The sequence below is a fragment of the Lithobates pipiens genome, unplaced genomic scaffold (assembly GCF_037356315.1).
Source record: "Lithobates pipiens isolate NorthernLeopardFrog02 unplaced genomic scaffold, aLitPip1_a1.2 Scaffold_10, whole genome shotgun sequence".
Lineage (NCBI taxonomy): Eukaryota > Metazoa > Chordata > Amphibia > Anura > Ranidae > Lithobates > Lithobates pipiens.
In genome coordinates, this window is record NW_027507686.1 from 195094806 (window position 1) to 195105612 (window position 10807).

At 45.1% G+C, this 10807-nt stretch overlaps 1 protein-coding gene across 4 annotated transcripts in view; it reads right to left on the reverse strand.

The window, feature by feature from the left end:
- The window catches only part of LOC143937520 (protein phosphatase 1 regulatory subunit 12A-like), a 45915-nt gene extending 35650 nt beyond the window's left edge, over positions 1-10265 (reverse strand). For 3 of the 4 annotated variants that reach the window (XM_077460816.1, XM_077460817.1, XM_077460818.1), the window contains exons 1-2: positions 9949-10265; positions 8422-8552 (exon numbers count right to left, since the gene is read on the reverse strand). In XM_077460816.1, coding sequence (XP_077316942.1) covers positions 8422-8552; positions 9949-10206 — 389 coding nt within the window. In that variant the 5' untranslated portion in view covers positions 10207-10265. The remainder of the gene's footprint in view (positions 1-8421; positions 8553-9948) is intronic. The other variant, XM_077460815.1, reaches the window with a different exon arrangement.
- Positions 10266-10807: the final 542 nt, after the last annotated feature.

Sequence of the window (10807 nt, forward strand, 5' to 3'; positions counted from 1 at the left end):
CTGGACGTCACTCGCTGTGTGCTCTCATGGATAATCCACGAGGGGGCTGGCGACACCTGCATTTGAGGTCACAGAGTTTGCCCAACTACACCCATAAAACAAAGAGTTCCATTTTAAACCAGTACACAGGCTGATTTAGAAAATCTGGAGCTAGAAGGACATAAGCAGTGAAGCCATTGTCCACAGCGACCGAATTCTTGTTATAGTTGGAATGCAGAACCAACAGATTCTGTTTTGTTCTAGTTTCCCTATATCAGATGAACTGCATCGGACTATTAGGGCATAAATGAGGAATAATCCTCTTATTTTTGGGAAATGTGACGGAATGAGGCACGCAAATACCGCGGTTCTAAGAGGCTTTACTGAGCTATGTACTGATTCAAAGAGCTTTTAGCAGTTTGGAATAAATGGTTATATCGTTTTAGGCTTTATTTGCACTAAACCCCAGTAGTTCTGGAAGTGAATTTGTCTGTTGGGGTGTAAAGAAATAACTTGCATAGCTCTGCCAGCTGTCCTAATATGATGAATACTTGTCTGGTTTTGGGGCTCGTTTATGCATGCATTATCCCTCTGAAGCTCGATCGGTGGTGGAAAGCTTTCAGAAGGTGTTTGACAAACAGCGAGGAGGCATTATGCTGCCTCTTTACCGCCTGTTTTAAACCCCAAAAGCCTGCACGTCACCATATCGCAACCTCATGCATTGCACAAATAGGTCACATTCGGCAGGCAGTGCTGCGATCATTTTTGCGATCAGCATATGGGTATATCCCATACAGCTGTTTTTGCAGCTTTGTGAAGAAGGCGACAAAAATGCAGCTCAACCACCTGTTATTAATACTACCCCCCCAAAGTGTAAACTAGGCCTTACTGTGCTACACACATATTCTGTTGGAAGAAGGTTTAGATTGCTTTAGTCTCCTCACCATAACCTGAATGGGTATGTGTCTACATCAGCTTCTCACAACCTTTTTACACCAGAGAAACCCCCAAGATAATGCTCCGTTTCGAGGAACCCTCACTAAAAACCAGGTCATTGGGGCTCAATAGCAAAAAGCTTCTTATATTAGTGGACGGTAAGATTAATTCCCCCCCCCACCCCCCATTGGTGTCATGATGCTGGCTCTGCCAAGTGGTGTTGGTCCTAGAACTATCCAGGCCCCGCTACATGGCAGGTCAATGCAACCTCTGGAGGAACCTTATGCCCCATAGACACCATCAGATTTTCTGCTGATTTTTTCCTTCAGGTTTGCCAAAACCATGTAGTGCCAGGGCCCGGTTGATTGCATACAAATTGAAACTCCTAAGGTTTGACCTCATTTTATGGTTTTGGTAAATCTGAAGGAAAAAAAACTCAGCAGAAAAACTGATGGTGTGTATGGGGTTTTAGATTTACACAGAACCTTAGTCAAGACTGACTACAGAAATTGAAATTGCATTCCTTGCCTACAACAACCAATCAGATCCTTACTATCATTCCCAAACGTGCTGGTGTCTGACTGGTTTCTACGAGCAACACCGTCACTTGTCACTCAAGTACATTAGTCCGCCACACAATTAAAAATCATATTAAAATTATCCAAAGCTGTGGAGGAAAGTTCTTTTATCCTGCTTCAGGTTATCTGGCCTAAATACAAATGCTGCAAGAGGAAAGTGGAGGTATTGTTCACAGCAGCCAGAGAAATGTCTACATTCATTTAACCAGTAATATAATCTAATGACTTAAAGCGTTACTAAACCCACAAAATCAGTCTGTATATGCAATAAAGCATGCTCGTTATACTCCCTGTGGAACCAAAGGGGTTAATCCTCCTGTGCGGTGTTTGATCTTGTCTTCTTTGAGCCTCCCCTTTTTGTACAGTCCCCAAATCATCTCCTGATAGAACAGAGACTTGGGGGCACTCTGCGCATGCTCAGTTTGGTGTGTATTGCAAGAGAGTTCGTTTTTTTTCTTTAGAGGGTGCATGTAATCAACACAGGGCCAATCAGCACTGTCCAGACAGAGGTTCAGGGGTCCTGCATCCTCACTTTAATTCCAGAAAATCTGATTTCCTGTGTTTTCTAAAGAAAGCCAGATTCTATATGATATTGCCCCTAGTGCTAGCTAGAAATGACAGCAAAATTCTGATTGGCTGCTAAGTGCTACACCTCCACTCCTACCTTGGCCTAGTATTATACATCAGTCCTACAACAGTACATTTTTACTTTGTTATGCTACAGTTACATCTCTGGTTTAACCTCTTCCTGGCCAAGTAATGTACCACATGTATGCTAGGACAGAATAAATGGGTTTTACGCCCAGCCGCCACAGATATGCGTCCACAGAGGCCTGAGGTGCATTCACTGAGCACTTCCCAGCACACAAGTCAAGCTAGCTCTGACACATTTCAATCATGGTTTCTGATTGGGAGCCAGCAGGACAGATTCCTGATCCCTGCATTAAAGCCCACTTTAAAGGGACATGGGGTGGTATGAAGCGTTTAAAGTAAACCTAGACTGGAGTCAAAGAAAGCAAATAAACACTGCGGCTGTATAGCAGGCACTTTCTGGCTTTACGGTCCTACCAGTCACTACAGTTTCAAAGATGCTGTGTAAAAAAGCGACTTTTTCAAAGTCAACATTTGCATATAGGAAGGCAAGCTTCTACCATCCCATGTGCTTGGACATGGAGCACTTTTCTGTGTAGGATCACTGTCACCAGGGTTGAAAATAAAAGAAAACCCCAAATTTTGAGTTGCCATCAGAAAAAAACAAGATCTCACTTTGGATAGATTTCCCCTTACTTCCTGTAGTGTCTAGGGGACAGGAAGTAAGGAGATCTATATATAACCCACCCACCCAGCACTAAGATCTTGCTCACGCGCTCACTCAGCAATGACATCAGCCACATGCAAATATGTGGCGGTATTGTGGTGGGCTTTAAGGCCGTGCTGCCAAATAAACTGTACATGTACAGCTGGAGATGCCGTTTTGTACTGCGACTCCCGCGGCATCCCGCGCTCACTTGGCAAACCCCCGGCACTGTGACCGCACTTCTTTGACGACCATGGCACTCTGACTGCTCTAACCTGGCACCGCCATGTCAGGTCAACTACAGATCTCAATCACTGATTACAAAGGGAAAGGGAATCGCTATTATCACGTGACAGAGTAGCCCAGGAAACGCCTCCAGCATTACAAGCCCCTTAAACGGCTAGTGGGAGGCATTAAACATGTTAAAACGTATATGAGATTTTAACTATGAGGTTTACATATACTTTCAGATAATATGAGGTATCAGACAGTACTTGCTATGCAGCTACATAGTTGCTGTGTTTTATTTGACCCCAAAAAACAAGTTTACTATATACAAATTCCACAAGGAAAAAACAAACAATGTATACAATTATATGAGTAAAGTAATACAGAAGGCTATTAGACCACCAGTGACAGGATGAGAAATGTTCAGCTCCAGCCTAATGACACAAAAAGGTCTAAAATCCCTGTAATTAGCAGATCACTAGGCCTGTAAAGGGTGTTGTTGACAGTAAATGACTTCAAATACCAGGCTGTCATAGGCCTGTGAAGATGTCATCCATGCACCCCGGTATAACCTGTTACAACCACATACCAGCAATCAACCACGTCATAACTGACATTCCCTCTTACATTTTACCTTTTAATACTTTATTCACCAGAAACATTAACACGCCACAGTGCGCGTTGTCAATCATTTTTATTTGCACCCCGCCGCACGACAACGCATTGCAGTGCATTGTGCAAAAATGGAGAAAAACCTGTAAAGTGTAGCTAAAGGCAAAACTTTTTATTTTACATTTCGTTAGAATAGTAAGGGGTAAGAAACACTGTCCCATTTTATCGCTGTGCATGTCACCGTCACCCATCTTCCTGATCACCAACGTCACCAGGAAACAAAGTGAAGGTAAATCTAAAAACATGGAGGTACATTTTTTTTGTTCAAATGACAACTATCTAAGAATGGATTTCCCTTACACTGGAAAGATATCCCCTCACTTCCTGTTGAGTCTACAAGCCAGGAAGTAAGAGGAAATCGCTCCACTGTGACACAGATAGTAAAACAAATCCGACAGCAGTTTTAAGGGCTAGTTTACATATGCAGAGCCTTATAAAGAGTGATTCACTGCGTGTTTGACAGGTGGTGAGGAGGCAGCAACGCTGCCTCCTCACTGACTGGTTTAACCCCTAAAAAAACACCACCACCAAACCGCAACCGTATGCATTGCGTAGGACTGTAGGACGATCCTATTCATTTGAATAAGTTGCATTTGGCAGGCAGTACTGGCTGCCGAGTGTGATAATAGGGATACATTTTCCCTCACATACAGTATGTACACCCCTGTCAGCTTAAGTGGGAGGAAAAAAAATGTCTTAGCTGCACGTTTTTACCACTCCCCATCTGCAAATGTAAACAAGGCCAAATTCTATTCTCCCCAGAATAGAGCAGTTAGTGAGCGTCAAGAAAGCGCCTCAACTGTGTGCAACTGAAAGCGTAAACAAGGCCTCCTCCTATCTTACTCTACCCAAATAGGAAAAAAAAATGAATAAAAGATTTGGCTTTAGGCCCCTTTCACACTTGTGCAACTTGTCCTGCGACTTGAGACTGCAAAGCCACATGACAAGTCGTACCCCGCGATTTCCAAGGAGTACCGTTCATATCTTTGTGGCTTCAAAGTAGTCCCAGCACTACTTTGGTTCGACTTTGCTGCGGCTAGAGGGCCATAGACCTCAGGATTACACAGGCATCACTTCAAGGCGCAACTTTCAGATCGTACAAGTGTGAAAGGGGCCTTAGATTTACTTTAACATATGCATTTTCATGGACCATTAGACCCCTTTCACACTGGGGCGTTTTTCAGGTGCTTTAGCATTAAAAAAAAAGCGCCTGTAAAGTGCCTGAAAGAAGCCGCAACTGCAATCCCAATGTGAAAGACGAGTGCTTTTACACTGAGGCGCTGCGCTGGCAGGGCATCAAAAAAAAGTCCTGCAAGCAGCTTCTTTGCAGCGCTTTTGGAGTGGTGAATACACCGCTCCTAAAGCGCCCCTTCCCATTGAAATCAATGGGAAGCGCCTGCAAAACGCCTGAAAAGCGCTTTTGGCAGCAGCGCTTTTAACCCTTTATTTGGCCACTAGCAGGGGTTAAAATCTCCCCAATAGTGCTCAAAAAACGCTGGTAAAGTGCTGCTAGTTTAAGCGGCGCTTTACGAGCGTTTTTAAGGTCACTGACAATGTGAAAGGGCTCTTAAAGCACTTGGGCTTTCACATTGGGATTGCAGATGAGGCTTCTTTCAAGCGCTTTACAGGCGCTTTTTTTAACGCTAAAGCGCCTGAAAAATGCCCCAGTGTGAAAGGGGTCTTATGTTAGGGTCCTATTTTTTTTTTTTTTTAATGGGCAGCGAGCTCGTCTCAATATAAGAAGGAGGTGCATTTAAAGCCCATTCAAATGAACGGGCTGTCCAATGCAACGCACCCTAAAGCCTGAAATTGCATGCATTCAACTGCACAGGCCTTGTGGTGGGAAATGGCCTTTAGGCATTTAAAATATTAGAAGTTTTATGCTGTAGGGATTAGGACATTTTTTTAGCAATTTGACCCAAAAAACAGCAGAATGGCCCGGTTCAAACTAGTGCAATGCGAGAACCCTGCGAATCCAGTGCGCATTCCCGCATCGCACCTGAATTGCGCAGTGGTTCACACTGAGATCTGCGAACTGCTGCAGGTGTCAATGTAACATTAATGACACCCCCAGATTGGTTTGAAGACCGCAGTGCAAACTGTGAAATGGTGCAAGAATCGGATCACATGGGTGTGGACATCAATGCGATCCGAGTCTAATGCGGACCAAAAAAAGGGTCCTGCCCCATTTTACATCGCACAGACATTGGACATGATCTGCACAACACCTCCGGTGCGAATCACATGTGATGTCTGCCATTGCACTAGTGTGAACGGGGCCTAAAAGTTGAAGTTAAACAGCTAAAACACAAATCTACCAACCGACGAAGCTATAAAAACGTCCACCAACACGTGCTAAAAGCAGAAACGGACTTGGAGCCCATCCAAACCCTGGCCCATCCCCCCACAGCCCACAATGCAATGCTGGTATCTCTATGGGTCACTGACGTGCACAGTTTACATTTGATTGGGACTGCATGTTGAGGAACCTCCCTGTGGTGCCTGTCATTAATAATCCAGTGTGAAAACATTTACTTACTGACAGGTCACCTTTAAGTGCACTGAAGCAAATTAATGTTGATTTCTGATTGGTTAACATGAGCTTCAAAATGTTTTTTTCTGCATGATGACAATAAAGGAACCCTGTGCTATTAGAACTGCAGAGTTCTCTGAAAATGCTATATGCCTGGTAGTCACACTTATCTTCTGGCATTAATACATTCCCTGATTCAGAACAGAGATGAGATCGGAAGTGTTTGGATCCGAATGTGAACCCACCAAGAAAACTGTCACTGTAATTGGCCAATCATAATCAACCCGAAGCATTCAACACCTCAGGTATGCAGGCCCATGCGCCTGGCTGCAGACGATTGGCCCAATACATTGGCCGATTCCTGTAGGGCTCACTCATTGGGGTTCTGACTGGGATCCCCAAACATATCACTTATGCAGAACAAGACATCAGGACCTACCTATTCTATCCAATCAATCTATATTCAAACAAGCACACTTGTTGATAGATCCAAAGGAGATTATACAATCAGACTAACATGTATGGTGAGCCTCAAAGTAATAAGCCAACCATACACATAATCTAATTGTACAATTTCTGTAAGAGCTACTAACAATTGTGTAGTGCAAAGGTCTGCCAGATTGATAGGATAGTTAAGGTGTGTACTCCTATTATGGAATTTTTGTAAATCTAAAATGAGATTGTATAGTGTAAGGCCCCCATTAGGCAGACCACACACTGTACAATCTACTTTAGATATACCTACAAGTAGGTAGTGCAAAGGCCTGCCTGGTTGGACAGATTAAATTGAAGATATGTAGATCTCCATGATACATAGTTTTGGTGGATCCAAAGTTGACTGTTCAAAGATTGTATGATCAGATTGCAACATGTAAGGCTGGCCAGCCATACATGGTTTGAGTCTCTGCCATTAGTGGGCAGGCTGAATGATCAATCAACTTGGTACAATCAACTTGGGTACAACCAGCCTGCCGGATTGGCTTGCAATAGCAGCCGCTGCTGCTTATTGCAAGCCAATCCGGCAGGCTGGTTGTACCCAAGTTGATTGATCAATCAACTTGGTACATTCAGCCTGCCCACTAATGGCCGAGATTCGAACCATGTATGGAAAATCTAATAGTGTGTATGGGGTCTTAGGATCATCGTACAAGTTACAATCTACCTGTACAATCAATTTTAGATTTACCAAGGACCTGTATCCAATCATGCAGACCCTTGCACTACATAGATCTAAAGAAGATTGTACAATCAAATTGTAACATATGTGGTGAGCTTTAGAGACACATGACAGCCAGGGAACTAGCATTTTCATACTTCATGCCTCCATACTGCTCTCACTCCACATTTCTTTACCTAGTACTTAGGGCCGGTTCACACCACATGTAGTCCAGTGCATTTTTTTTTCTGGATCAAAAACGCATGGAAAGTACGTTATATCGTTTTCAAATGGCATAGTTCACACCAGTGCTTGCAGTTCCAGTTAATAAAAGCAGAACATGCTGCATTTTTCCTGCACTGGAATGCTATAAAATGCATCAAAAACGCAATGAAACACTTAAGGTTAGTGAAAAAAAATGCACTGGAACGCATCAAAAATGCATCAAAAATATGCCTGCAGAAAATAATCTGGAATGCATCTAGATTGCGTTTCTATGGTGTGAACTGGCCCTTAAAGTTTTAGCCCCTGACCACACTGAATCCGACTTTTAAATCATGTGACTTGACTTAAAGTCGCACAATTTCCAAGCCACAGGTGCATGCAGAGTTGTCCATGCAAGTCACACCTGAAATCAGAAAAAAATACCGCAGGAACCTTTTTTCCCCAAATCGGTGTGGCGACGCAAAGTCAGAGTTGCACCGATTTGAACTGTTTCACTGCTGACAATAGGGTGTGATTTGTACCCGTCAAATCGCATTGCAAGTTGCACCAGTGTGAACAGGGGCTAAAGGCAGAAAGCAATAAATCAACCAAATGGTAATGGTCTGTCCCCGAACCAACCTGACTGCTGGCTAAATGCCTTTTAGGGCTCGTCATCGCTCGCTGAACAAGCCTGACTGCGTTACACTCAGGAGAACTAGGAATGCACATACTCAGCCCACAATGGACGTATATGGAAGAGTCAAGGAGGCCACAACAAGAAAAACCTGGATATGTATATACAATAGAGAATTGGGGGGTGCTGTTACCCCAGACTCACTGTGCAATGGGCACGAAGCCACAGGATGCGGCTGCATGGAGTGGGGTCCACCCCTCGTTATCCTGCTGGTTGACGCTGGCTCCATTTTCAACCAGAAATTGAACCATTTCGATATTCTCATCAATACAAGCCTGGTGGGGGCAAAGGAGAGAAAAATGACCAAGGATGGAATATCGAGAGACACATATAGCAAGCAATACAAACAGTATATGGATGGGGGAAAGGGGGGGGGGGATAAAAGTAGCCGGCGGACGAGGAACATTTCATCTAAACACTAAAAAATGCCAGAGGGGCGAGGAATGCAAAGAGATGACAAAGATCTGAAGTCTTCTGCTAGCTGAGAAGAGTGTGTGGTCTCCACTAGCAGCTGACTATGAAAGGATGAAACGTTCTCCTAGAAGTTACTGGAGGTGCGAGTGTGTGATGTTGTGGCGGCTGAATGCTACCAGATATGGAGATAAGGGCAAGCTATGGGGGCCTAGTACTAAAAACATTGTGATAGGGCAGAGGATCTCGTCATCTGTGGGTCGTTTTACCAATGATTATTTAAAAATACGGGAGGTGAAGCTTCTCAAAAAAATAAATAAAATGGACAATCCCAGACTGACCGGAAACTAGCAGATTTTCCAACGTCAGCATTGCAGGTCATATGGGGAAAAATATAGAAACCAAGGGGCTTATCCTTTGGAATTTTTTTGGCACGGTGGAAAGGCTTTCCAACCAGGTGACAGTTTGGAAGATCACTGACTGCTCCATTGGATCTCCATCCTGGGAAGGTTGGATCTCCACCTCAGGGACAAGAAGATCTATCTCAACTGATTAAGGCTGACCATACAAGTAAAAGCTTCTTCTTGTTCAGCAAAGTCCAGACTTCTCCATCCATGCTTAACTATATGGATGGAGGAATCTCCAACCACTGCCCGGACTCCGACAGTCAGCCACTGCGGTTGTCAGATACCCTAACAGTGACCGTATCCTATTGGCCAGTCAATGTTAGGCTGACTTTTTCTCACCTGGCTCCTTCTATTTCTCAAAGTTTGTTCGTTTCGGGAAGGCCACCCACAACTCGGAGTTTGTCTAAAGTGGCCAAATTTCGAGGTGAGTAAGGCCAGCTTTAGGCGGGTCTCATGACGAGTTCAACGACACTTGGAGATAGTTGTTCAAACGTAGTAAATTCCCTGGACCTAGAAGGGACTACTCAAATCCATGGGATGGAGGGTCTCTGGATTTGATTGGTTTAAACGTCTGGATGGATCGGATCGATATGTGTGAGCACCATAACAGATCCCAGCAATCTATCGAGGAATCAAAGTCTTGCCCTGCTGTGACTGTTGGTTCCTCGAAGGCACGGCGGAGGGTTACAAGACATGCTGATTCTTGTAGTCCACCAAATGTAACCTCAACGTGCACCGCCTACAATTCCCCATACAGATCTGGTTCGTACAGATGAGACCCCCCAAAAATCTGCTCCCCCTAATTCTAATTGCAGGTGTCCCCCCAGTTCCCCGGGATGAAGGTCCCCCCTACCTGGTGCAGAGCGGTCAGCCCGTCCACGTTGGTGCCATTGATCGGGGCTCCGGCCGCCAGCAGCTCCCGAACCTCCTCCTGGTCTCCAGCCGAACAGGCGGCCATAAAGACGGCTCCCTGGGCGAAGCGGACCCGGGGCGGCCGCCGGGAGCTCCCCAGCTTCAGACATTGCTCCTTCTCCCAGTCCTTCCACCGGGTCAACTGATCCCTTCTCTTCTCCTTAGCCGAGTCCGAGCGGCCACGATCATCCGCCGCCATCTTCCGAGTCCTGCCCGGGGACAGGCGGGAGGAGGGGACCGGGAGAGGCCAGCAGAGGGAGGGAGAGAGGAGAGGCCGGGGGAGGAGACCGGAGGATGGCGGAGGGAGCGGGGAGGGGGAGCTGTCACTGGAGGATGCTCCCCACCAATCCTTCTATTACTTACATGGGAGGGTTAGAGCCCCTGTACAGGGGATTGCTCATTGGGGAGAATAATATAATAACAAAGCTGAAATCATCCAATAGGGTCACCTGCTCTGGGACCCCATTCACCATGGAACGTAGCCAGGTTCATTAAGGGGGATCTGTCATTGGAGAATGCTCCACAACAATCCTATTAGTTACATGGAAGGGTTATAACCTCTGGAAGGATTATTTTTCATTTGGGAGAATAATAAAATATAATAATAGAGGGGAGATCATCCAATAGGGTCACCTGATCTGGTGACAACGGTCCCCCATTCACAATGGAGTGTAGCCAGGCCAATTAAGGGGGAGCTGTCACTGGAGGATGTTCCCCACCAATCCCTCTATTACTTACATGGAAGGGTTAGAGCCCCCGGAAAGGGGATTTCTCATTGGGTAGAATAATATAATAACAGA